The sequence below is a fragment of the Saccharomycodes ludwigii genome, chromosome VI (assembly GCF_020623625.1).
Source record: "Saccharomycodes ludwigii strain NBRC 1722 chromosome VI, whole genome shotgun sequence".
Lineage (NCBI taxonomy): Eukaryota > Fungi > Ascomycota > Saccharomycetes > Saccharomycodales > Saccharomycodaceae > Saccharomycodes > Saccharomycodes ludwigii.
Genome location: NC_060205.1, coordinates 117501 through 142836, shown reverse-complemented (window position 1 = coordinate 142836; position 25336 = coordinate 117501). Strand labels below are relative to the sequence as shown.

The window sequence follows — 25336 nt, the reverse complement described above, 5'->3', positions numbered from 1 at the left end:
GTATCCTATTCTATCCTATCTTTTTTTTTTTTTTTTTTTTTGGGAAATATAGCATTTCGAACTAAGATAAAATATCCTATAAAGTCAACCCTCCTTATATTTTTCGTCAACTTCTTCATGCTGCAATTTTAAATGTTTTTGTGGAGGTGACTTGTGTTCATCAATTTTTTTTTTAAAATACTTGATAGCTTCCTGAGGGTCTAAGTACTCGTTATCCGATGAATCTTTATTATCATAATTAAATAAATGGACTTGAGTTTCCATTGTCTTTTCTGGTGATATTAGATTTCTAAGCATCTCCCACTTCAATCTGGTAAAGTCCAATTCAATTTTTAATATATTAGAAGCATCGTTATCATGTGTGTTGTTTAAATTAGTTAACAATTCTTGTAGTTTATTTTTATACATTACCAAAAGTTTTTCTTTGCTCATTAGTAGGTCCTGCAAACTAAGCTCTATAGGGGTGTTAGCAGCAGTATCATGTAATTTTGTTGGTGCATTAGTATCTATATTTAGTTGAGCGTTGGTACTTTTTATAACTTTATTATTAATCACACTGGTAAGGTGCTTGTTGATAGCTCTTTGGGATTTTTTTATTTTATTATCATTTTTGTTGCTGTTTTTATGGATTCCTTTTGTTCTTTCCGGCATTATTATTAGATTATTCTTGTATATATGTGAAAAATGAAATGATTGATTTTTTTTTTGCTCGTTAAAATTTCCTCGGTGGATTTTTCTCTTAGTTATGAGATGACCTCAATTTGCATTGTAGAACATTTGCAAATGGCCAGCCATTTTTATTTATCTATTTATTGATCACATGATCAGAAAATACCGAACTATACCTAACTATACCGAGCTATACCGAACCATACAAATCCCACAAATTTATTTTTCCGATGTCCGTTCAATTCCATTAAACAAATATAATAAATATAACCAATTATTATTATTATCATTATTATTATTATTATTATTATTATTATTATTATTATTATTATTTTCTTTGTTATATACTTGTATTTTTATTTAGTATAAAAAAGAAGGAAAAATTGGATCAAATAATAAAGGCAAGGAAAATAAAAGAAATATAAAAGAATAATGGTATTGATATCTATAAGAAGATATTTGAGGTTACCTCAAGAATTGAAACCATCAGAAATATTCAAACAAGATTCGTTATCACCATCTAAAATTGCATTACAAATCGTACTATTACAGATATTTTATTATTTAACCGCAAGCATACTTTTTTATATATCTTCTAAACTATCAGGCCACCCCCTCGAACTACTGAATTGGTTATTTAATTGGGAGGTCGTTGAATTTAACAATTCATGGGGAGTCACTATTACAGCTCTGTGGTTATTAGATTCATTGATTTGTGTGTTCTTTTTAACTGTTATCGTAGGCAGGAGTAAATTGGCATGGGATTTTGCAATCACCATTCATGCTATCAATTTCCTTATAGTTTTGTTTCATACAGGCAAATTTCCACGTTTTTCATGGTTTCTCGTTCAAATATTAAGTTCCATGATTTTGATCTTTCTAGGTACCTGGATGAGCAGGTGGAAAGAGCTACGGGATACTTTTTTTGAAGATTTAGTTGAAGGAACCACCGATCATATTACTACTAGTAATATTAATGATACCATAACGACAACTGTTGCCAATGAATCAATCGAATTAAAGGATCTAGAAGCACAATAATATATAATCGGTATGTTGTAGCGCTTTATATCTATTATATGGGAGATTACATTTGGCCAGATTTAGACTAGGCTTGTATAAAATGAAAATTTATAAAACCTTTTTTTGTGTTTTCAAATAAATAAAATACCAGCTTATATATTCGTATATATATATATATATGAATGTTTGTAAATGTGCCTAAAATATATAAAAAATTATATATGTATATATATATGTATATATATATATATATATAAAGAAAAATGTACAAATAATCCCATAAGTTAAACATAAACATTTATTTATTATACTCCCTAATTCCTGAATAAAAATAAAAAGAGGAGCAAATAATAATAATAATAATAATAATAATAATAAATTAATTAATAAAGTTCATTTCATTCCCTTTGTCCCTTCCTATTAGCCTTTGCCATTTCACACAAAGTGTCAAGCAATTCATACACAGACTTATTCTCTTGATTCCTATTTGCATTATTTTTCAACTCACCTTCAACTTTTTGCCTTAATGATAAAGTAACAACCAATGCTTCTAATCTGGTAACCAAATGATCGAAAAATATAATCATATCTGCTTCTTCCTCCTGCTTGAAAATACTCTTTTGTACAGACTCCGGAAATTTGATCAATGATGTTTGGTCTTTGTCCTGCAGATCAGCGGTGCACCCATTAATAGCAGTAATGATATTTTCTAAACGCATGGTAACTTGCCTAAAACTAAATAAAGTTTTCTTTGCGAAAAACGATGACGCATTTTCAACAGAACCAAAATTAAATCTATCAACCAATATTTTTGGGTAAACCAACGTGATAAATTCTTTACTTTCTAACCCTTTCAATTTCTGTTCTCCCAATTCTCTAAACTCCCAACCAATATCATCAAGCATCTGAATTTCTTTTTCCATGACTTCACCGACAAATTCATCACCATAAACTTCTTTCATGGTAGACTCTTTGTTACCTTGATCAGAAAGGACAAATTTACCATGTAACTTCATAATTTTTTGAAATTCAACAACAAAATCAGAGCTCAGTGTAATTTCACCGCCATCAGCAATACCTGATACTCTCGCCGCCTTATTGACCACCGGTCCTAAGTAATCCATTCGTTGTGTCACAACATCCATTTCTGGAACAGGTCTACCCCAATGTATACCCATTCTAACACTTAACCCATAATAAATTCTATGCCCAATATGATTAGTGATTTCGCAACCATCCTGAGTACTAGTGATCTCTTCTGGCCAAGCTGCCTCCAACAATTTCAGTTGCACACTTAAACACCAAACTAATGCACTGATTGGGGTGGGGAAGGCAACCATAAAAGCATCCCCCTCAGTTTTCACTTCATAACCACCAAAAATCCTCAATTGTCTACGCATAATAGAATTATGTGTTTTGATCGCACTTCTCATGGCGTAGGGGAAAGATTCCCATAACGCAGTCGAATTTTTAATATCCGTGAAAACTATCGCTACATTCCCTGTTGGCGGTTGGATTTCCGGTTGCAATCTTCTTAAAGATGTATCTTCAAAAGAATTGAATCTAGCGTTTATTAAATCATCTCTATTTAAAGAAAATTGCGATAAATTCGAACCGCCGTGATCTTTATCTAGAGTCAAACAAATAACGGTGATGATATCAGTACAACCATAAGAAATTGCATAATCTTTCATTTTGGCAGCAGCCAACATCGGTTGCAATTTATTAGCACGGGCAATATCGCATGCAGTCTCGTAATCAATGAACTTCCATAATTTCTTTGTCGCAATAATCAACATCTTGTCAGATTGAGTGATTTTGACTTTAGAAACATCTGGAGAAGCATGAATGTGGGGCAATAAATGGAAAAAGCCAACAGCTCTGCTAACTTCAGATACCCCATCAACTTTATTGTTATTAACATAACCTCCAGAAATTCTAAGCCTATTATATTCAATTTCATTATTAGGAACATGTTCATTAGTTAAAACTAAATGATCTCCATTATTTTTGGTCAAAATAGCCATAGAATCACCTATCCCGGCAGTGTATATCACACCACCTTTAATATAAACAACTGTGGCAGTGGATCCACTGGAAAGGTCAGTGACGGTTAACGTAGAATCTTCTGCATCTGCATACATATTATCTTTCGCAGACAATCTGGTGTTGTTGTTGATACCTGTTGCCACTTCATTACCATCTTTAGATTTCAAACTCTCGTTATTATGAACCAAAACATTAATTTCTTTGTTAAGCTGTAGGAAACTATGTCGTAAAGCCTTCTTTATAGAACTATCTTCCTTATCACCGTACTTTTCCAACATTCTAATCAATAGTTTATCGTAAATATCTCTGATAACTTTAGGAATCTTATTATTACTATTTGGAATCTCATTCTTACCATCGTATAAACATATCAACGCCTCATCAGGCTTACCTCTGAACCTTTCGAATGTAACATCTCTAGAAGTCACGTAGTCTCTTGTGCCTATGGTATCAGCAACACCGTATGGCATACCATTAATAGTTGATTCTGTAGTTCTTAAACGCAAATTGAACTGTTCGTCAGGAACTTTGGACGTTTTCAAAGTTACATCCATCAACCCTAAAACACGTAGTTGTCTCAAATTGGTTAAATCGGAATAATCATATCCGTTAATCACAGTACTATTGATTTCAAATCTTTTATTACCACTAAAGTTCAAATACTTCAACTCCTTATTGTTTATCCAGTTCCAATCATATTTATAATTAGAAACATTATACTTTAATTGATTATCACCAACATCAAAGACAGATAGCTGTTGCAATTTTGAAATCTCTGCAGGTAAAGTCAACAATTTATTATTGTTGACCATTAAAACTTTTAAGTTCCTCAATGCATTAGAAATAGTGTCGCTGGATAGAGTAGTAAGCATATTACCAGATAGATATAACTCAGTTAAGTTGCACAACGTTGAAGTATTCAATTCGCTTAATTGGTTATACGACAAGTTCAAACTTTTCAAATTGCAAAATATATTCAACCAGCTCCAAGCAGAATTGTTCAATCTATTATCAGCCAAGCTTAAAAACATTAAGCTTTTAGCCAGAGGAGATCTGCTAACTCCGCCATTGGTTACAAAGTCATTGATTAGTCCAGTTAAATTAGATTGCCAGCTATGTAGCATGTTTGAAGATAAATTCAACGTTGTTAATTCCAAATTGGGAAATCCCTTACAAAGTTCACTGATATTATTTGAATGCAAATCTAAACTTTTCAAATTTTTCAACCTCGTTAAGCTTTCCGGAATGTTCTCCAATTTGTTTCTATTGGCACTTAAGTACAACAATTTTGATAAAGTTGACAATTCATCCGGTAAATATGTTAAATTATTTTCATTTAATTCCAATTTCTTTAAGCTCTTAAATCTTTGCCAAATTAGTGATGGAACAGAAGATAAATTAGCTTTGTTCAAACATAGAGTGGTTAGATTTAATGGGATATCGTCAACGTGACAACGTAGAACCGTTAGTGGATTTTTTTGTAATTCTAAAGTTCTTAAATTCGGTAAGAAATCTATAAATTGGCTGATCCTATTGCCAGTCAAATACAAATTTTGAAGTGATGGCGAATTGCATTTTATGGCAGTAATTTTATTATACCTTGCGTTCAAAGTTCTCAAATTATCCATTCCAGAAAAATCATCAATTACTTTCAAATAGTTATTGGAAATGTTCATTTTAGCAACCTTCTTTAAGTTATTTATACTCTTTGGAATAGTTTGTATTTTGTTATATGACAAGTCGATTTGTAATAAGTTAAGGCATTTGTTAATAACTTCGGGATAAAAGGTAAATCTGTTGGAGCTCAAGTCTAATAACTGTAGATGTTGTAATTGCGCAAATCCGGCTGGCAACCTATCCAATTTATTTGACTGTAAATTTAAAATTGTTAAATTTTCTAGTTGAGAAATATTTGGTGGTAATTTTTTTATAAAATTTCTACATAACTCCAAAGTAACCAATTTGTTAGCTTCAGTAATGTTACTTGGGAATTTCGACGCTCTGATATTAACCATTCTCAAACTTGATAAATTAATAGCGGTGTCAATAAAATCCAATGGAAGAAAAATATTACCGTTATTACTAGCGTCTAAACTTTCAATCTCGCTAGCTTGTTGATAAAATATGATTGGCGGCCTTGTTAAATCCATATCTCTTAAATCAGCATGGACAAAATCACCTTTTCTTAATAATTGCGATTCCTGTTCGTAGGTCAATTGACTAGTCAACAATGGATGGAAAAGAAACTGGAAAACAAAACTTAAATCCTCAACCCCCAAGATATTTAATGGATCACTAAATTTTTTATAGCCACTCAATAGTAGTAACCTTAATTGAATAGAAATCGGTTTGCTGTGCGGTCTTAAAACTTTTGACAATTTACCAATTCTCAAAGATATTTGGTAAACCCCAGAAGATGATACATTGAATTTTTTTTTTAAAATGGGTATTAATTCTTGTACTGAGCTGGTTAGAAAAGCAGATAATGTCGCAAATGTGCCATCGCTCAAATTAAAAATACGAATAGCAAATTTTCTACTTAGATTAACCTCACTAAAATCGTTATAATACTTTTCATAATTAAAACATTCGATTTCTTCGTCCTTATCAACCAAAAAAATAGGGTTACCCTTATTAACCGTGCTCATATTCTTTGTAGCGTTCGAATGTATTTTGGACAAATTCAATGTAGAGGAAATGTTGGCAGCTACGCTATTGGTAATTGAATTGCTAGAAGTACCAACATCAGTATTCTTATCGTTAATGGTAGTATGGTTGGGCGTAGTGTACACACTACTAATGTCCTGTAGTTTATCGGCATTTGTGCTCAAAAAAGAGTCTTTACTAGAAGTGCTATATAAGGGCCTAGTAATAATCTCATCCTCATCCGAACATATATCGTCTTCGTTGTAGTAATAATCAGACTCCGAATAGTTATCTCTGTTATTGTTGTAATCTGTGGAAGGTTTAGTATAAATTTTATGAAATTTTTGAAGCGGTTCTTCCAGTTCAATATCCCTATTTTTGGTAGTGTTTTTCGGAGAAGGTCCTGTATTCTCATGGTGATTATCCTTATGATTAACTGGATTAATATCCTGTGGGCAAGCACTGGAAAATGGAGATAAATCTTCAAACTTTTCATAAATGTTTTTATCTGGTATAATCCTGTCTTCATTGTCATTGATAATGACGGTGTTTGTAGCACCACCCAAATTTTCCTCTTTTTTAGTGGCAATATGGTCATTGTTTTCGGTGGTATTGTCATTGTTATTGTGATGGTGGTGATGGTGGTGATGGTGGTGCTGGTGCTGGTGCTTATCGTTTTGATGACCGTTGTCTATGTATGGGGAGGCAGATGATGGATTAACAGTATCGGTAGAAACTTTTTTAATATTTAAATTATCCAAACCTTTATTATCGCTGCTTTTATCAGCTATGACAGTAGATTTCACACTACTATTAGGATTGTTATTGTCTGAAACTTTATTAACATCATCATTACTATTATCTTGGCTGGAGTTAGTATGTTTTGGAATCTTTCTGATGTGTTTTCGGTTTAAAGTTATGCCACCCTCTTCTTCTTCCGGATTATAAATGTCCCAACTTTGGGGTGCCTGCCAGTTTGTCTTGGCTTTTTGTAAAGTAGGATGAGAGACAATGCTAGATGCTTCGTCAATATTAGTAATAGTATTATCTATTCCTTTTAAGGATAAATCACTATTCCTTCTGCTAGTAGCAGAAACATTTTTCATTAAAGGAGTCGGCCCTTCAAACAAAGTCGAAGTTCTGTTGTTACTATTGATTTTGTTGTCAATATTATACGAATCATAGGATAATATACTACCTGTCGTGTTATCGTTAGCAGCAGAAGTAGCGTTGGGCATTTGTCTATCAAGGATCTTGTTATCATTTTCATTTCTCCCTTTGTCATGTTCAGGCAAGGAAAGGGTATCAGAATTTTTGTTGGAAATATTATTATTTTGCATATTTGAACTGGAAACAGAAGGGGGACTTATTGTGTCAGTGATATTTTTAGTACTAATGTTACGAGATGGTTTCCGTAAAGTATCAGTCCTTTTAATTAAATTCGACTTTACGGGCATAATTACATTTTCTGCTTTATTTTTGCTATGTAGGGGGCCATCGTGAGTTTTAGAGGCACTATTATTAGTAATAGAAGGCTTTTTGGTCGCATTATGGTGAGAGGTATTGACAGCAGTATTGCCTATTTGTTGCTGTTGTCGTTGTGAACGTTGTTTTAAAACATTTTTTTTGTTGTCCTTATTAGTATTAGTGGAAGTAATATAACTTTTATCATTATCATTGTTGTTGTGATGATCATTATGGCTGAATAAACCAAAAAATGAATGAGTTTTAGTTAAGGGGGCAAGTCCTGATTTCTTCCTATCCGTTGGCGCAGTGTGATCACTGGAACCATGAGAATTACTGTTATGAGTAGAAATAGGGTTGTTATAGTTGTTACCATTACTAACCGTACTTGTTGCAGTAGAATGATGTCTAGAAGATATTCGATCATCATTATCATGGTTATGTGCAACATGACCACCTACCAAACTAGACATTTTGCGACGTATGGAATTGCCTGAGTTGGATAAGTTGGAATATACACTTTGAGAATCATCTATTTCATTGTCTGAAGCGTAGTTATTGTTATTAACAGTGGCGGTGTTTTTACTAGTAGTAGGGTTAGAATGTTTGCCAAACTTATAATTGCTTTTAATTTTTCTTTCACCAGAAGAAATAGCATCATTATTATTGTTGTTGTTGTTATTATTAGCAGTAGTAGTGATGGTGGTAGGTATATTATTATCATTGATATTATAATTATTATTAATGGTATCCAGAGAATGAAGAATGTTAGTATTACCAAGCAGTAACGATGTAGTGGAAGACCCTATTTTTTTCAAATTAAAACCACCAAGTTTCTTTTTGTGTTTGGTATGTTTTGGTTGTTGTTGTTGTTGTTTTGGTACCTCGTTAGTAACATGGGATGTTGGTGCTTTAGTAGTTGCATTATACTCAGAAGACTTTTTGTGGTTTAGATCATTGTGAAATACAGGTTCCACTGGTTTATTTAGGGGTGGGACTGGATCGTTGGCAAATTTTCCTGTATTATTGCCAAAAGGTCTATGAAAACTGTGGGTATTGGTCAAGCCCGTATCCTCACTATTAGTGGTGGATGTCTTTGTAATATTGCTGTTATTACTTTTAAAGGCAGTCAGTTTTCTATCCTCGTTACCTTTTGAGGTATTACTATTAATGTTGTTAAACATTGAATTTTAAAGGTTATTATTATTGAGATTAGCACAGAGATTAAGCAGCAGAAAAAGAGAAAAGTGATTCAATAGTGTTTACCTAACAGTTAGATGGGCTAATGTTTATAATTTTTTTTAGAACAAAATAAAATTGAATAAAATAAAATAAAATAAAATAAAATAAAATAAAATAAAATAAAAAAAAAAAAATAAATAAATAAATAAAAAGGATTGCTTTTGATTCGAATATTAGTAATAATACCGTTATTGTTATTACTATTATTGAGTGTATGAAACTTGATATATATTTCAGTAAATTATCTTTTTTTTTTTTCCAATAAAGTTTATAACTGGTGGGAGTATTGTTATTAGTTAAATATGACAAATTAGGGCCATAAGAACTGCCCTTTTTTTTTAAATTTTTTTTTTTTTGAACTTTTAAGCAACAAAAAGAAAAAGAAAAAATGCATTTTTTTTATTTTTAATTTTTTCATTTATTTTGTTATAAATAACTCAGGCATCTTTTATTGCCTGTCCGTCTATCTATCTGTCCGCTTGTCCATCCACCACATTCATAAAACATTTTAAAATTGTTACATTTATCATTACCCGAACTTGCATATCCTACAAATATTTTAAAAACAGTTTTCTGATCTAAGTTGTTACCCGGTATCAAACCCGTTCCTTCGTTTTATTTGCTCTTTTCCAAAAATAATTAAAAAGCTATCTTTAGATCACGTGTATATACTATGTATAGTTCAAACATTCTGATCAAAATAAATTACACAACATGTGAATAAAAAATTATTTTATATTATTAGATAGGAATTATATATTACTACTAATGCTATTCAAGTTTTAACCTTCTTTTTCATTTTGTCGTCTACTCTTTCAACTTTGATAGAGGTTAAACCTTTTTCGCTCAATAATGTTTTGATATATTGTTCAGCTTCATCGGCAACATCGCCTTGAACAATTATCTCATCGCCCGTTACAGCACTTTTAGAAACAGAACATCCAGTAGCAAATTTAGACGCAAATGTTTTAGATAATTTTTTCATATCAATCTCAAACACTTCCAACCCACTAATTGCAACAACACATTTTCTCTTAGTTCTTTCTAGCCTTTTAATCACCACCTTGCTACCCATTTTTTTAGCTAATTCCCTTTGATCTCTATTCTCTTGTTTTATCTCTAGTTTTCTTAAACTTTTTTCTAGTTTGTTTTCCGTTGTGGCTGTAGAGGTGCCAGCACTACCTTCTTCTCCATACAACTTAGTATATAAATCTGGATGATTTTCCTGTAACCAAACTTTACATCTTTTAATTTTGCCACTGAATTCACAATATTCAGGTGGGAAAGTACAAATATCACAGTATACAACAGTTTTTAAAGGCATTCTTTTTTTTTTTTTTTTTTTTTTTTTTTTTTTCACTCGGTTTGTTCTGGTGCTATCTATCGATTAACATGCTTTATTTGTAAGGATAATAATTGTGATAATAATGGTAATAAATGTGGAAAAAAAAAAAATTTCCTTTCTTTTTTATTTTTACAGAGAAAAAAAAAAAAAAGAAAAAAAAAAAAAGTTCAGTTGCCCATTTCCTTTATACCGCTTTGTGGACACCTCGGACTACTAGGATAACATTTTCGGATAATTAGGATGAAAATAAAAATAAACAGTTGATGTTGTTGGTTATTACCATTTATTATTATTTATTATTATGTAAAAAATAGAAAAAGAAAAAAATGTGCAAAGTTATATTCGTTATTTACAAATACATTAAAGTAGTTTTCACATAAAGTAAAATATCATATATCAGCAATTAAAGGGAGATAACCTAGTCAAAAAAAAAAAAAAAGATAATAAATATAAACAATAATAATGGATGACACTAATGCTAGTTCTAATTCTACCAACTCCGACATTAATCCAAATGTCGAGAGAAAAAAGAGTTATAGGTGGGTAAGTGCTACTAAAGTAAATTACTCTGGGTCAGACTGGGATGATGATGATGATGATGCTGATGATGATGATGATGATGATACTGATCATTTGAAATCAAACACAGATCAAAAAAATGAAATACAACAGGATGAAGATGTTAGCTATTTACCCCCATTACCTAAAATATCGATGGGTAATGAATACAATAATAATATTGTTAATAATAAAAATACAGATGGTTTATATTTAGAACCAGTATCGCCTATTAAGAGTAACAATAGTTCTAGTACTCAAAGCAATAATAAAAATAAAAATAAAAATAGCGGTAGCACCAATTCAATCTATATGGATCAAAGTAGTAGTAGTAGTGAAAAAGAGGAGAATAATGATGGTAAAAATAAAGAAGATGAAAAAGATAATGCCCAGCAAAATAATCCTGATACTTTTGTTACTAGTGATGATGATAGTGAAGAAAACGAAGAGGGTGATGATGGTATTTACTATCTAGATAAGACCATTAAAAATAAAAATTTTTCTTCTCCTTCTCCTTCTCCTTCTCCTTCTTCTCCTTCTTCTTCTGTGCTTAATGATGGTAATAAAAGCGGTAATACAAGTACTGGAGGATATTTCACTCAGTATATAAACAACAAATCTATTAAAAGACAGTACACTGAGAGGGATCCCGTATACACTGATACACAACAACAGCAGCAGCAGCAGCAAGTAATAGGAAAAGAAGAAGAAGATGCAAATGAAGAATTGGGTGAAAAAGAGGACAGAAATAACAATCATGAATTATCTGACAGTGATATCATTGATAAAGAATTATATGGTACCTCCAGTAATATCAATGAACAATCACATATGGTATCAAATGAAGAACTTAATGAAAATAACACTGATAATACAGATGCTACCACACAAAATGATTATTTACAAGGTAACAACAACGACAACAATAATAATATGAATTCCGTGTCTAGAACAAGTTTTAATTCATTTAATCATGCCAGTAATAATAGTTTGAATGATAATGTCAGTAATAATAACAAAAGATTTTCTGAAATTAGTAATTTAACAAGTAGTTCAGATTTGTATGCATATAGTACAGATTCAGATCTAGATGACCGAGATACCAATGATCAAGCTAATAAACTTAAGGATAATGTAAAAGGGAATGGAGATATTAATGTCAATAACGAAACGATAAATGAAAAGGAGAAGGAACACAAGGAGAAAGAGGAAAAAAGAAAAGGCACTGATACTAACGATGGTAGTGACGATGCTGATGCTGACGACGACGATGATCGTGATGGTGGTGATGATGATGATGATGGCTATAGTGATGGTGATGACGATGCATTGTCTTATACGGCATCAATTGTTGGAAATACCAGTCCAAATACTGATATTTGTGATGACAACTTCAAATTTAACAAAGAAAATGTTAGGCAATCTATTTTGGTTTCAAGTGACAGTTCTGATTTTGATGTGGATTTTTATACTAATAGCAACATGCATAATAACACTAATACTAATAATAATAATACTAAAAAAAACATTATTTCAGATATCCAGAAAGATATTATTCCAGAAACAACTGATACTTATGGATACTCCTATGATGCTGGTATTAAACACAATAAAACTGATAGCAGTAATGAAAATAATTCTACTGGTGATGAATCTGTAGTAGAACATGTTGCCAATAATGATTATATACAAGGGGAACATCCAGCTAATAAATCTATTCCTTACAACATGGAAACAACTGATCCAGATACTACGTTACAAAATGAAGAAGAAAATAATACTATTACAGAGCCAAATGAAGAGGATAGTAGTCAAGTTATTAGTAAATCTCACAGTAATAGTGATACTGAAAGTGTAAATGATGACTCATCGTCACAGTCACACATATCCCATGAATCTAACCTGAATATTCTTGACGCAACAGTAACAGGAAGTTCCCCTCCCCCAGTAAAAAATCGTTCGCCAAGTCCTGTCAGCGTCAATGCTACCAATCCTGTTACTGGTACTGGTAATAATAATAATAATAATAATAATACGGATAATTTATCTTTTGTGTCTGGCGCAAGTGAATCGTATAGGTCAAATTTTATTCAAGAAACAAATGATGAAGTTAATATTATAAGAGATGCAGATGGCAATCCGATTGATGCAAGTTCCAAAATCAATGGTGCTGGTGCTGCTACCAATGATAAAAGAGTAGTATCTACATATTCCGAAGTTGGTAGTACATGGAATGCATTTCCTGCGATAAGTTCTACAGATGATATAAATACCATTGCTGATAATAAAACAATATACGATAATTCTACTATATACAATGTCCCCGGCTTAGTATCCAAAAATACAAATTTACCACCATTGCCTGTCACAGCAACAGATGATATAAAACTTCAACAAGAGCAAGAGGAACAACCCCTAGAAAAAAAGGGGGAAACCGAGGAAGATCCACACAATATTACGAATGCTGAAAATGGTCGAAAACAATCATACTCTAATTCAAATACTGATAATAGCAATCATAGTGCCACTAGTAATTTCAAAATCAACGATAATAGCAAGGTAGTGTTAAAAATAAGTGAACCTGATTATCCAAGTTTTGATGTTAACAAACTAATTGGTGATTCTAAGATTGCACATTCCAATAAACTAAAGAAATTAAAGCAATACAGTGATGAATTAACTGAATATGATACCCATATAGCAGTGTGGATCGATGCAACTTTGAAGTCAACTGAAAGCAAACAAATATTTGATGAATATAAAGTTAACAAGCATGTTCATGAAGCGTATTCTAATGCGGATGAATTATCTAAGAGAAACCATTTGGTTAGCAACACTGTGGCAAATGTCAATCAAAATGTTCATCATCTAACTAAAAAGGTTTTCAAACATTCTATGAGAGAAAAATCAAAAGGATTTTTACATTCTATAAGTAAAAAAAAGTTGTGATTTTTCTTTATTTTTTTTTTTTTTTTTTTTTTTTTTTTTTTTTTTTTTAAAAAAAAAATTTATTAGTATTATATATAATTAAATTAAAAATAGGAAGGGAGGAATAAAAATACAAAAAATTTTATATATGTCTGTTTTGTTATTTATTTATCTTGGATAATCTTTTTGCACCATTCTTTCTTAATTGGGAGTCCATCAAGTCTCTAATTCTATGGGCACCAGCGATTCCTATACTCAAAACGCTTTCTAGTCTGTCTAACGGAATTCTATCCTCAACTAACAACATAGAAAGTTTCTCGGTTCTTCCCAACACTCCAATAGTAACCATACTCATTGCAGTTTCTTCTAAATAATTTAAATCAAGTAAGGGTTGTTGATCTAGTAATCCAATGGAAACACCACTTATATAGTCATACATCGATATACCAGCATCAATCAATGCTAAAGTTATTCCATTTATTAAACAGCCCATCAATCCGCCATCTTGCTGTAAAACATGTATGCTGATCTCAATTAAAGTACGTGGATATAAATGTAGCATGATGCTTTCATTGAATGTTCTTTCTAATGCAATTTGCATTTCTAAAACTCTTTTTTCATTTTTGTGTGAACTTTTACTTCTTTTCATTTTACTAAATTTTGTTATATTTATAGATACTTTTAGGATAGCATTAGATTGATTAATTTGGGATCTATTGTTGGGTTCCATAGGACCATTAACTATGGTTATTATTTTGTTTTGGCCCTGTTCTAAATAAGAAGAACCATCATGGTTTCCACTATTTGTTGTAGAACATTCAAATCTGCGCAATTCATTCCAACGTCTTCCATCTAAGCGTAAACCTTCTGGCGAGTAAATTTCTAATCTGGACATGGATATATTTTGTTGTCCTTTTTTAGTGTTATTGTTGTTTAATGAATCGAGAAAACAATGAGGATAATAATCAACAGGTTAATGCAAAATCTTATATAGGTTTCGTCTTTTTATTTTTATTTTATTCCAAAAAAAAAAATGCAATGAAATATAAAAAGGAATTTTTTATTAATATAAAAAAAAAAAAAAAAAAAAAAAAAGAAATTTTAAAAAAAAACAGAAAAAAAAAAAAAAAAAACAACAACAAAAATTTAGAAATAAAAAAAAAGAAAAAGAAAAAAAAAGTCAAGCTGGGGAATCGAATATAAATATTATACATCAAAAAAGTAGTTAAACTATTGGGTTTTTTTATTCTCATCAATATTTGCGCAACAAATGGAATAATTTAATTCACTTATAATCAATCCATCAATTAATTTACCCAAAATATAAACATTTCCGATGAAAAACCACAGATGGCCAATAAATAGCCAGGGATAAAAACAATTTAAGCCTTGAAATTCTAAATAATACGCAAAATACAGCCAAATAGCTTGCGTAGATACCCATATAAGTAAAATTTTAAAAATATGTAAAACTTTTGCCTTACCTCGTCCATTGTTATTGTTGTTATCATTAATATTGGATAAATATAGTGGTAAAAACAATAAATACCATATAAAGTATTGCGAAGTGATTACCTTATTGAAAATAACAAACGCATAAGTTTGGATAAATAAAACGTTTAAAAGCCCGATAAAATCATGAATAGATGATAAAATTAAGGTAGGAATGGCAACAAAAGATATGATCAATTGAGGTAAAAACTTATAATATCCATTACTTATATTGTTGCTTGACATTGAAGATTCTAAATACAACAATAAATTCCATATGGAAAAGTTATGTCTATGATCAGTTCTAATTAAATGGTACAAATAAGAGTGATAGATAAATTCATATCCATATATTTTGTACATCAAATAATTCAATGCTAATATGGTAGATATAGAGCTTATAGCAATCTTGAACAATATCAATATTCTTTTGCTAATTTTAAAATTTTTGGTAATAAAGCCGTAGTAATAGAACATAGGTATGCAATATATTATAGGATAGATTTTGAAGTGAATGCTTAACCCGTATGCAATTCCACCCAGTATATAATGTTGTTTTTGTAATAAGTAAAAACACAGCATTATAATAAAACATAATACACTTTCTGCATTACCTCGAGTAGATATTGTTATAACCATGGGATTATACAACCAAAGAGTACTCCATAAAAAATTTTGCTTTCTAATACTTTTGTTTGTGTTTGTTAAGATAGAATGTATAAACACACCGGTTAATAGATCGAATATAAGAAAAATAAACTTGCCCATATGAATCCATTGGAAAATGTGGTTTGGCAATAGCAGCCAACTCAATAAGGGGGTATATCTGTATGTATCTCTTAGATATGGTGATTGATTTCCATTATAAACGTAGCGGCTTGCGTCATGGAAAACATAATAATCTATATCTGTGTATTTAACTTGAAAGTATGTATCTTGATATATTCCATATAGGAAAAAGATTAATCTCAGCAATAAACTAATAGTAAGTACCACTGACCATTTGGTGAATATAGGCGATCTAGTAATAATTTCGGTAAGAGTCATGGTGAATGGAGTTGGGATAGTTATGGTTTTAAGTTTAATTATAAAAATAGCTATTTCTTTACAGAGAATTATTATTATATTTTTTTCAAGGAAAAAAAAAAAAAACAAAAGAGAGGGAAAACCCAAATTCCGAGTGGTGTACAAACCGGACAACGGACAACATGTAAGTCTGGTAATTGGGAACGGTCAAAAGGAATCAAAAGTTTGCGGATTTATTATTACTAATTTTTTTTTTTTTTTTTTTTTTTTTTTTTTTAATTTATTTCATTATTTGCTTGCGTTATATAAATTATTATTATTATTGTTATTATATATTTAATGTTATCTTTCCTTCTCTGAAACATTTTTTTTTTATAAAAAAGAAAAAACTAAAATAAAAAATATATATACTATAAAAAGAGCATAAATAATGGAACAAGAACAAGTAAAGAAAACTATAACAAATGCTGCTATCACTGAGATATCCAAAGAAGAAAATCTGGCAAAAAACGACTTCAATAGTGATAAAATAAAGGATCTAAGTTACGATGAATTAATGGATTGTATACAGAATAATAAACCTGTATCTAATGTAATACAAGTAGAGGATTATGTAATAGAGGATCCTAATTTGCAAAGTAAATCACAACTAAAGACTAGATTGAAGCCTTGGGAACAAAATATTGATATAGCCAAGAGGGAAAATACCATAAACATTAATAACAAGGTGATATCACAATTAGAAAAGCAACAACTGGAATTAGATTTAAAAATAGGACAGTTATAAACATACCATAGTAAATAATTGCATTGGAAACTAAAAAAAAAAATTATATATTGTATGCGGACTGAATTGTTCCTTTCACTTTTTTAAAATGTATATATGCAAGATTATATATTACGTACGATTTAAAAATTACTATCAAAGACACACAAAAAAAAAAAAAAAAAAAAATGGGGGAAAGGACGAATAATTCAATAACCGTCTCCTCTTTTTTTTTTGGACTTTGGAATTAAAAAAAAGTAAATTCGTATCATGTGATATCTCTATATCATATGCTTCCAACCAGAGTCGAACTGATGATCTCCACATTACTAGTGTGGCGCCTTACCAACTTGGCCATAGAAGCAACTAATATTTCTTTTGTTTTCTCATCAGATTTTGTTGAGCATATATTACAATAACTACTCATTACTTTTATATGATTATTATATTTAGTAAGCTTAGTAATACATTAACATGATTAAAAGTAAAATAGGAGTGTTAAAATAAGAATGAGATGGAAAACAAGTTAGAGTATAGAAAAGAAAAGAAAAATAGTTTTCCATGATATGTTCAACAATGCCTCTATAATTTCTGGTAATCTGTATAATTGCATTGTTATTAGATAAGATCCAAAATAGAACAAGAAATTAATTACCAGATTGAGTTCATGATTACTAAAAGTAAAATCTTAAATTACATTTATGACAGTTCGCACTTTGTTGCAAATAAATTTTCTGGCTTTTTTTTTCTTTTTTCCTTTTTCTGAATGTTTAATTGTAATAATAATATCATACTTATAAAAAAAAAAAAAAAAAAAAAAAAGAAAACACTTTGTCGTTCTCTAGTTTTCCTTTAATATGCTTTGGCACCACTAGTCCTTAATACAAATTCAAATACAGCTAATGCGGCTGCATTTGCAGGGAAACTTCTTAAAATACTTGGTACAAAACCTTTAAAGAAACCTTTGTATCCCTTTAGCTTGTAAATGTCTGCAACAGCTTGTTTCCAACTTTTAAAGGTGCCATCATATTTGTCATTTGTTAAAACAACCTGTTTGACCACATCTGATGGATAAGCTGTTGTCCAAAACCCTAGAGATGCACTTAATCCACCACTCCAAAAATTTATAGCAGGTGCGCTCATATTAGTATTTTTGGTGAAAAAATCTGTGAAAAGTTCGTATGATCCCCACCAAAAAATAAAATGTGTTCTAAAAATTAATGTAGAAATTAAACCTTTATATAGTCCAAGAATACCTTTTGCTGAATAAATTTTTTTCACAACATCAATAGGACCTTTATATTTAGCGGTCTTAGCATCATACTGAACTTGTAATTTAGCTTTTGCCAACTCAATTGGTGCAGCAATGAAACTAACAGTCCAACCAGACAGGACACCCGCAATTACAGCACCTTTTAACGGTAATTTAATATCATTTGGATAAACATATTTTTTCAACATTAACCTGTAATTATTTAACGAACCTAATAATACACTATCCATAACAATCCAGCCAATTAATGGAGGCGTAAACCCCAAATAGAAACCTCTTATACCTTGGGTCTTGAAAGTTTTATAAACGCAATCTAATGGACCACTGAATCGATTCGTACTTTGGGATGTTTGTAATCTAACTTTAATTGTATCGAATGGATGGCCCACGGTATTTTTAGCTACACCTGAAAACACACCACTTACAAACCCCATAATACGGGAATAATTTTCATTAATCTGTGGGGGAGAGGTGGTACTGTCATTATTCAAAGACATTTTTCTTTGCTTAATATTTCGGTATTTATTAGTTTTAGTGTGTTATTTAATACTTTTTTCATTGTATGGAAAAAAATGTTTTTTTTTTTTTTTTTTGTTCGTTTCAATTATTCCGTTTTCAATTATTTATTATTGGCCTTTGATAATATTTTATGATGAACTGCAGCAATTATGATCTAATTTTTTACTCGATTAATATAACACAGTTACAAGCATAATTTATTATAAAACCAGGAAAACAACCATTCAATACAAAGCCTCATATATATATATATATATATATACTAACAGAATTAAAATATTTATAATATCCTTTCTCTCCCTATAAAAAAAAAAAAAAAAAAAAAAAAAAATGAATAACAAACCAGAAACAACAGAAAAGGAAAAAATAAAAGTTGAAACTGAGGATGGAAATTACAATCTAGCATTGATGCAAGTAGAAATTAACTTTTTTGTTACAGTTGCTATATTTTTTGCTGGGAATGTAACTTATATCGCGTACTTCCTAACCTTTAGCGAATTCAACTTATTAAAAGATGATGATAGTTGTGATGAAATTGAATACTTGTGTAATTCAAGTCTACAAAGTGCAGTGATAATAGGTAAATTAGAAGAATTTAAATCAATGGTACAAGAGCTTGAGAAAGAACGACATTCTGTGGGTAATAATATCAAAATTATAAAACCTACAAGAACATTAACTTGTGCTGTATTAACTCAATTTTATTCTTTAGTACAAGATTATATTACAGTTTTAGAAAAAATAAGCGACAAATATAATTGCTCTCGTCGAAATGATCATGATTATGGAGATATTAAAGATGATCGATTAAAGGCTCTAAATATATTACCAACCGCATTAACTAATTGTTTAATGGGATTTATACAGATTCTAGGGTTTGTTAAAAAATTGCCGTCCAATGCAAATAATATTGAAAATAATAATAATAATAATAATAATAATGTAGATGTGATAAGCAATAAACAAATTGAGGTATTGTTATCGAATTTAAGAGATGATTTGATACCTAATTGGGTAGTTGAAGTAGAATATTTGCATATAATTATTGGTTTAAATTATTGTTTAGACCCTTTAATCTACGGTGAAGAAAATGCACACAGGTTATTAAAATCACTATCTGCTAATGAATCAACATTCATTGAAATTGTGGATTTAATAGTAGGTAAGAAGACGGACCCTGGCAAGAGCAAGATGAGTGATTTAAGTGCATTGTATGACAAGACTTCTGCAGAACATATTATAAAACATGAGAAGAATAAAGTTAAATTATTAACTGATATTAACGCTTGTTATGGCCTAGTAACACAGAAGTATTCTAAAATTATAGAACAACAATTTATAAAATAGGTTTCACGTAAATAGTTTTTTTGTATAATTGATAATGATAAATGCAACAAATTCTTTTTTAACGTTTATTTATTTTAGGTTTGTTAATGTTTTATTTTCAGATTGATGGTTTTTTTTATTATATTTTATAATTTTAAATATTCAAAAATAAACAAAATAAACAAAAACAAAAACAGAATATTATCATTGTTTACGAAACATTACAACTTTTTAATCTAAAAAAAAAAAAAAAAATAAAAAAAAAAAATTATAAGTAGGCAATAACAACATGTTTGTATCTTTCCAATTCAGTTATAAAGCTATTAAATGAAAAATATATATACATACACAAGTAATAATAAGATGTCCTTTTCAGAATGGTTACAAGAATTATCTAATAAGATGATATTCCCCATAGATTTGCCCAGTCAGAAATATACTAATAGAGTAACACATAAGTTATTATTTTTATCATCTATTATATCCGTAGTTTTGGGCATAATCTATGATTCCATGAAAACTTTATTATACTTTTATGGTGCAAGTGTTTTGATATGTTTAATATTAGTGGTACCTGCATACCCATCATACAATGAAAACAAATTAAAATGGGTTGAAAGAGGTAGTAATGGCAAAAGCAATAATTTAGGGAAATCTAATATTGAGATCGCAGGCTAATTACAACAAGATATATTTTAAAATGATGTTATTACTTTTTGGACGGTAATTAACTGGGTATGCTTATAAATGGATTAGTTTTATTTTATTCTTTTTTCTTTTTAGTTAAGCAACGGGGGGGTAAAAATGACACAACCAATCCACGATTTCTCTGTCTGTACATCACACAGTCCTCGCCTCCCCCGGAAAAATTACAAATTACAAATTAAAAATTACATATTAAAAATAGAAAAAAAAAAAATAAAATACACACTAAATAAATAATAACAATAAGTTACATAATTAATATCACCAATATCATATAACTCTCCCCCTCCTTAATTAACTTCGATCCATCACCTTATTCTATCTTGGAAAACAACCAGACTTTTTTTTTATTTTATTTTATTTTTTATTTTATTTATTTTATTTATTTTATTCATTTTATTCATTTACCTATCTACACACATATATATATCTATCCAAAGTTGTAAAATAAAATGTTAAAGTAGTTCATTACAAGTTAAAAAAAAAAAAAAAAAAATAATAAATCTTGAGTCAAAAAATAAAATAAAAACAATGACAAAAGCACAAAATACAGAAAAAAAAAAAGAAAACGACAAATATTTCCTTGGTTTTGATTTGTCAACCCAACAAATTAAAGCTTTAATTATCAACCAGTCTTTGAAAATAATTCATAGCGAAAAGGTTGAGTTTTCAAAAGATCTGCCTCAGTATGAAACAACAAAAGGGGTGTACATTGATGGTAGTAGTATATTTGCACCTGTGGCCATGTGGCTAGACGCAATTGATTTATTAATGAGTAAGTTAATATCTAACAAGGAATCAGTAGATGTTTCCAAGATTGTTGCTATATCGGGCAGCTGCCAACAACACGGATCTGTATATTGGAATTCTCAAGGTGATTTGCTATTGAGACATTTAGATCCAAATAAAAAACTCAGTGAACAATTGTCTGGAGCTTTGGCCTATGATATGTCGCCCAACTGGCAAGATCATAGCACTGAGAAACAATGCGATGAATTTAACAACAAATTAGATGGGAAAATGAAGGAGTTGGCAAGAGTTACCGGTAGTAGAGCTCATTTTAGATTTACTGGGCCCCAAATTGCTAAAATTGCCGAAAAAACACCTAAAATTTATGAAAAAACGAGTAAGATCCAGTTAGTTTCTAATTTCTTATGTAGTATATTGGTTGGTAGATTGGTTCCATTGGAGGAAGCCGATTGTTGTGGTATGAATTTATATGACATAGAAAAAAGACAATTCAATAGCAAATTATTAGAAATTATCGAGCCGAATAATGTGTTGAACGTTAGATCTAAATTGAACGGCGAACCTTGGCCATTTGCTGGTGAGTCATTACCTACAGGATTGATTAATTCATACTTTCAATTGAAATATGGGTTTGACCCTGCTTGTGAAATATATCCATTTACTGGAGATAATTTAGCCACTATATTATCTTTGCCGTTGAGCAAGAATGATGTTTTAATATCTTTAGGGACAAGTACAACGGTTTTGGTTGTTACTGACAACTACCATCCATCACCCAATTACCATTTATTTATCCATCCAACCATTCCAAATCATTATATGGGCATGATTTGCTACTGCAATGGCTCTTTAGCGAGAGAAAAAATTAGAGATATAGTGAATGATGGCAATGGTAACAGTTGGGATAAATTCGATGAAATATTATCCTCATCTAGCAACAAATCAACAGTGGATGAAATGGCTGTTTATTTCCCCTTGGATGAGATCGTACCAAGTGTTAGCAAAGCAATAAAGAGATGTAAATTTGATGTTGAGACGGGGAAAATTTTAAAATTTGTGGATAGCTTTGGAAACATTGCCGATGATGTTAAGCTTATTGTAGAATCACAAGCATTGAGTTGCAGAGTGAGAATTACACCATTATTAAGTAGTAATAGTGTGGAAGATAGTGGTACTGGAATTAAATTTGATTATGACAAGTTACCAATGTCTTCATTCATTAAAAATAAGCCGAAACGTTGTTTTTTCGTTGGGGGTGGTAGTAAAAACACAGCAATTGTTAGTAAATTTGCAAAAATATTGGGTGCACCTTCAGACTGTAATTACAGGTTAGAGACGCCAAATTCATGTGCACTAGGCGGATGTTATAAGGCTATGTGGTCATATGAACACCAGAGGGACGCGGAAGGTACTGGATCTTTTGATCAGTTCTTAAGTTCAAAGTTTAATTGGGAAACAGATTTAGAAAGAGTTGAGGTAAGTGGTGAAGATGAGGAGTATATTTTAAGTAAGATCAAACCATTGAGTGAATTGGAACAAAGTTTATAAGCTTTTATCTATATGCTTTTTTAGATGGTATGAGACAATATACACGTGACTTTATATAAATGATGTGAGGGATACGAGGTACAAAGCGTGAGGCGTATTTTAAACTCCGCTTTTTTTTTATTTTTTCTCGCTTATCTTTTTTTTTGTGTATATTTTTTTCTTTCTTTTTTTTTCTTTCTTTTTTTTTCTTTCTTTTTTAACTATGCAAATATAAAATTGTTTGTAGTGGGGAAAAGAAGAGGGGCAATAACTATTTTTGCTACGTATTTTTCTTGTTCTATTTTCTTTGTATCAATCCAAACTGAAAAAATCGTAAAAAAAAAAACAACAAAAAAAAAAACTTGTTGTTAAAAGATCACTAGACCGTCCAATCCACTCTTTCTTTCACATTTCTTTAACACTTGATAATCCTTGTCTTCTAAATCAATCACACATATCTTCCTCCTTCAAAAAAAAAAAAAAAAACTACCTTATTATTATCTGCCACTTCTACAACTATGTTAAGAAAACAAGTATTTTCATTCAAACAAGCCAAATCATTCTTTCACACCACAAATGCCGTTAGAAAGGCATATTTTTATGACATGCCTGCCATGTCACCAACTATGGAAAAAGGTGGCATTGTTAGTTGGAAATTTAAACAAGGCGATAGTTTTAAAGCAGGCGATGTTTTGTTAGATATTGAAACTGATAAAGCTGAAATAGATGTTGAAGCTCAAGACGATGGTAAATTAGTAAAACTTATTTTAAACGATGGTAGCAAAAATATACCTGTTGGTCAGCCAATCGCCATTTTGGCAGAGCCAGATGATGACATAACCACTTTAGAACTACCCAAGATTAGTGAAAATAGCTCCAATAAGACTAAGAAGAGTGCCAAAATCACCAAAAAGAGTACAAAAACCGTTGGAAAGCAAGCGGAAAAAAGTGTAACAAAAGAAATAACAAAGAAAAATGATTACTTGCCTCCTTCACCAGTTTTCCACAAATCAGACCCAAATCAGGTTTTGTATCCCTCTGTGGCTATTTTGTTAGCGGAGAATAATATTTCACCACAAGAGGCTTTCAAAAAAATTGAAGCAACGGGTCCGAAGGGAAAATTGTTAAAGGGTGACGTTTTAACTTATTTAGGGAAAATTTCACCAAAAAGTTTAATTTCAATAACCGAATATATCAATAAAAGTGCCAGTTTAGATTTATCCCACATAGAGTTAAGAAAGAAAGTTGAACTACCCAAAAAACCTGAACCCATTGTTTTAAAAACTTGCATACCACTGAAAAGGGCAGATATAGAAAAAGGGCAATTTACGAAAACATTACGAGATTATATAAATAAATTTAAATTTTTAGCTCATCAAAATGCATGGGAGATAAATAATAATAAATCTCAATTTTATGATCCTTTATTTGAAGCTCTACTCATTCCAGAACCATATGCACCAAGATTTACTGTAGAATATAAGTTAAAACCTTTATTTGCTGACAAAAATAACGATACTCAGTTGAAAAATGATATTTTTGATATGCTAACTATTGGTGTTATTAACAACACTAATAATAACAATAAAAACCAAGAAAATTACTTGTTAGATATTGAAGTTACTGTTAGCAATAAGTACTCTGATGCCAAGGAAAAATCCGAAAGATTTATGGATTATTTGAAAACTTTAAAATTTTAATTCATAAAATAATAATAAATAATAATTAAAGAATATACAATTCATGATGTTTTTATTTTAAATTTTTTTTTTTTTTTTTTTTTTTTTTTTTTTTTTTTTTTTACCACACATATAAATTTAAGTAACTTGCTAATGGTATACATAAAGCTACTACAAAATAAAATAAAATTAATTAATAATAAAATTAAAAACTAAAACTTAAAATAACCATTATCTTCCAAAAATAAAACAACTTTTTGAACAATATGCAATATATTATCTTTAGACCCAACAACAATATCAGCATGTTCGCTAGAAGTACCAACAATATAGACATTATCAGAAACATT

At 30.2% G+C, this 25336-nt stretch overlaps 14 protein-coding genes and 1 non-coding gene across 15 annotated transcripts in view; 7 read left to right on the top strand and 8 right to left on the bottom strand.

Annotated features, from left to right (window-relative positions):
• Positions 1-84: 84 nt before the first annotated feature.
• SCDLUD_004458 (uncharacterized protein) lies at positions 85-651 on the bottom strand (the record flags this gene model as incomplete). Its single annotated transcript, XM_046076781.1, has 1 exon — positions 85-651. One exon carries the CDS (start codon positions 649-651, stop codon positions 85-87), a length of 567 nt encoding a protein of 188 aa, XP_045932969.1.
• A 450-nt stretch (positions 652-1101) lies between these two features.
• On the top strand, positions 1102-1710 carry SYS1 (Sys1p; the record flags this gene model as incomplete). Its single annotated transcript, XM_046079499.1, has 1 exon — positions 1102-1710. One exon carries the CDS (start codon positions 1102-1104, stop codon positions 1708-1710), a length of 609 nt encoding a protein of 202 aa, XP_045932968.1.
• Positions 1711-2090: 380 nt separating this feature from the next.
• On the bottom strand, positions 2091-9035 carry CYR1 (adenylate cyclase; the record flags this gene model as incomplete). Its single annotated transcript, XM_046079498.1, has 1 exon — positions 2091-9035. The coding sequence occupies one exon, from the start codon at positions 9033-9035 to the stop codon at positions 2091-2093; it is 6945 nt and encodes a 2314-aa protein (XP_045932967.1).
• Positions 9036-9868: 833 nt separating this feature from the next.
• Positions 9869-10417, bottom strand: TMA22 (Tma22p; the record flags this gene model as incomplete). The annotated part of the gene is made up of 1 exon (XM_046079497.1): positions 9869-10417. One exon carries the CDS (start codon positions 10415-10417, stop codon positions 9869-9871), a length of 549 nt encoding a protein of 182 aa, XP_045932966.1.
• A 483-nt stretch (positions 10418-10900) lies between these two features.
• On the top strand, positions 10901-13945 carry FYV8 (Fyv8p; the record flags this gene model as incomplete). The annotated part of the gene is made up of 1 exon (XM_046079496.1): positions 10901-13945. One exon carries the CDS (start codon positions 10901-10903, stop codon positions 13943-13945), a length of 3045 nt encoding a protein of 1014 aa, XP_045932965.1.
• Positions 13946-14084: 139 nt separating this feature from the next.
• Positions 14085-14819, bottom strand: SKI6 (exosome non-catalytic core subunit SKI6; the record flags this gene model as incomplete). Its single annotated transcript, XM_046079495.1, has 1 exon — positions 14085-14819. The coding sequence occupies one exon, from the start codon at positions 14817-14819 to the stop codon at positions 14085-14087; it is 735 nt and encodes a 244-aa protein (XP_045932964.1).
• A 335-nt stretch (positions 14820-15154) lies between these two features.
• Positions 15155-16462, bottom strand: GPI14 (glycosylphosphatidylinositol-alpha 1,4 mannosyltransferase I; the record flags this gene model as incomplete). Its single annotated transcript, XM_046081417.1, has 1 exon — positions 15155-16462. One exon carries the CDS (start codon positions 16460-16462, stop codon positions 15155-15157), a length of 1308 nt encoding a protein of 435 aa, XP_045932963.1.
• Positions 16463-16871: 409 nt separating this feature from the next.
• Positions 16872-17228, top strand: SCDLUD_004451 (uncharacterized protein; the record flags this gene model as incomplete). The annotated part of the gene is made up of 1 exon (XM_046079494.1): positions 16872-17228. One exon carries the CDS (start codon positions 16872-16874, stop codon positions 17226-17228), a length of 357 nt encoding a protein of 118 aa, XP_045932962.1.
• Positions 17229-17498: 270 nt separating this feature from the next.
• Positions 17499-17571, bottom strand: SCDLUD_004450. The gene has a single exon. It is a non-coding gene; the product is annotated as a tRNA-Thr (tRNA).
• A 488-nt stretch (positions 17572-18059) lies between these two features.
• On the bottom strand, positions 18060-18977 carry SCDLUD_004449 (uncharacterized protein; the record flags this gene model as incomplete). The annotated part of the gene is made up of 1 exon (XM_046079493.1): positions 18060-18977. One exon carries the CDS (start codon positions 18975-18977, stop codon positions 18060-18062), a length of 918 nt encoding a protein of 305 aa, XP_045932961.1.
• A 352-nt stretch (positions 18978-19329) lies between these two features.
• SCDLUD_004448 (uncharacterized protein) lies at positions 19330-20346 on the top strand (the record flags this gene model as incomplete). The annotated part of the gene is made up of 1 exon (XM_046076780.1): positions 19330-20346. One exon carries the CDS (start codon positions 19330-19332, stop codon positions 20344-20346), a length of 1017 nt encoding a protein of 338 aa, XP_045932960.1.
• A 342-nt stretch (positions 20347-20688) lies between these two features.
• On the top strand, positions 20689-21003 carry SPC1 (signal peptidase complex subunit SPC1; the record flags this gene model as incomplete). The annotated part of the gene is made up of 1 exon (XM_046079492.1): positions 20689-21003. The coding sequence occupies one exon, from the start codon at positions 20689-20691 to the stop codon at positions 21001-21003; it is 315 nt and encodes a 104-aa protein (XP_045932959.1).
• Positions 21004-21561: 558 nt separating this feature from the next.
• XKS1 (xylulokinase) lies at positions 21562-23328 on the top strand (the record flags this gene model as incomplete). The annotated part of the gene is made up of 1 exon (XM_046079491.1): positions 21562-23328. The coding sequence occupies one exon, from the start codon at positions 21562-21564 to the stop codon at positions 23326-23328; it is 1767 nt and encodes a 588-aa protein (XP_045932958.1).
• Positions 23329-23825: 497 nt separating this feature from the next.
• On the top strand, positions 23826-25007 carry PDX1 (Pdx1p; the record flags this gene model as incomplete). The annotated part of the gene is made up of 1 exon (XM_046079490.1): positions 23826-25007. One exon carries the CDS (start codon positions 23826-23828, stop codon positions 25005-25007), a length of 1182 nt encoding a protein of 393 aa, XP_045932957.1.
• A 191-nt stretch (positions 25008-25198) lies between these two features.
• Positions 25199-25336, bottom strand: part of MET3 (sulfate adenylyltransferase) — a gene marked incomplete at both ends in the record, with an annotated part of 1527 nt that continues 1389 nt past the window's right edge. Inside the window, one exon of the mRNA XM_046079489.1 lies at positions 25199-25336. This exon is cut by the window's right edge and continues 1389 nt beyond it. Coding sequence (XP_045932956.1) covers positions 25199-25336 — 138 coding nt within the window.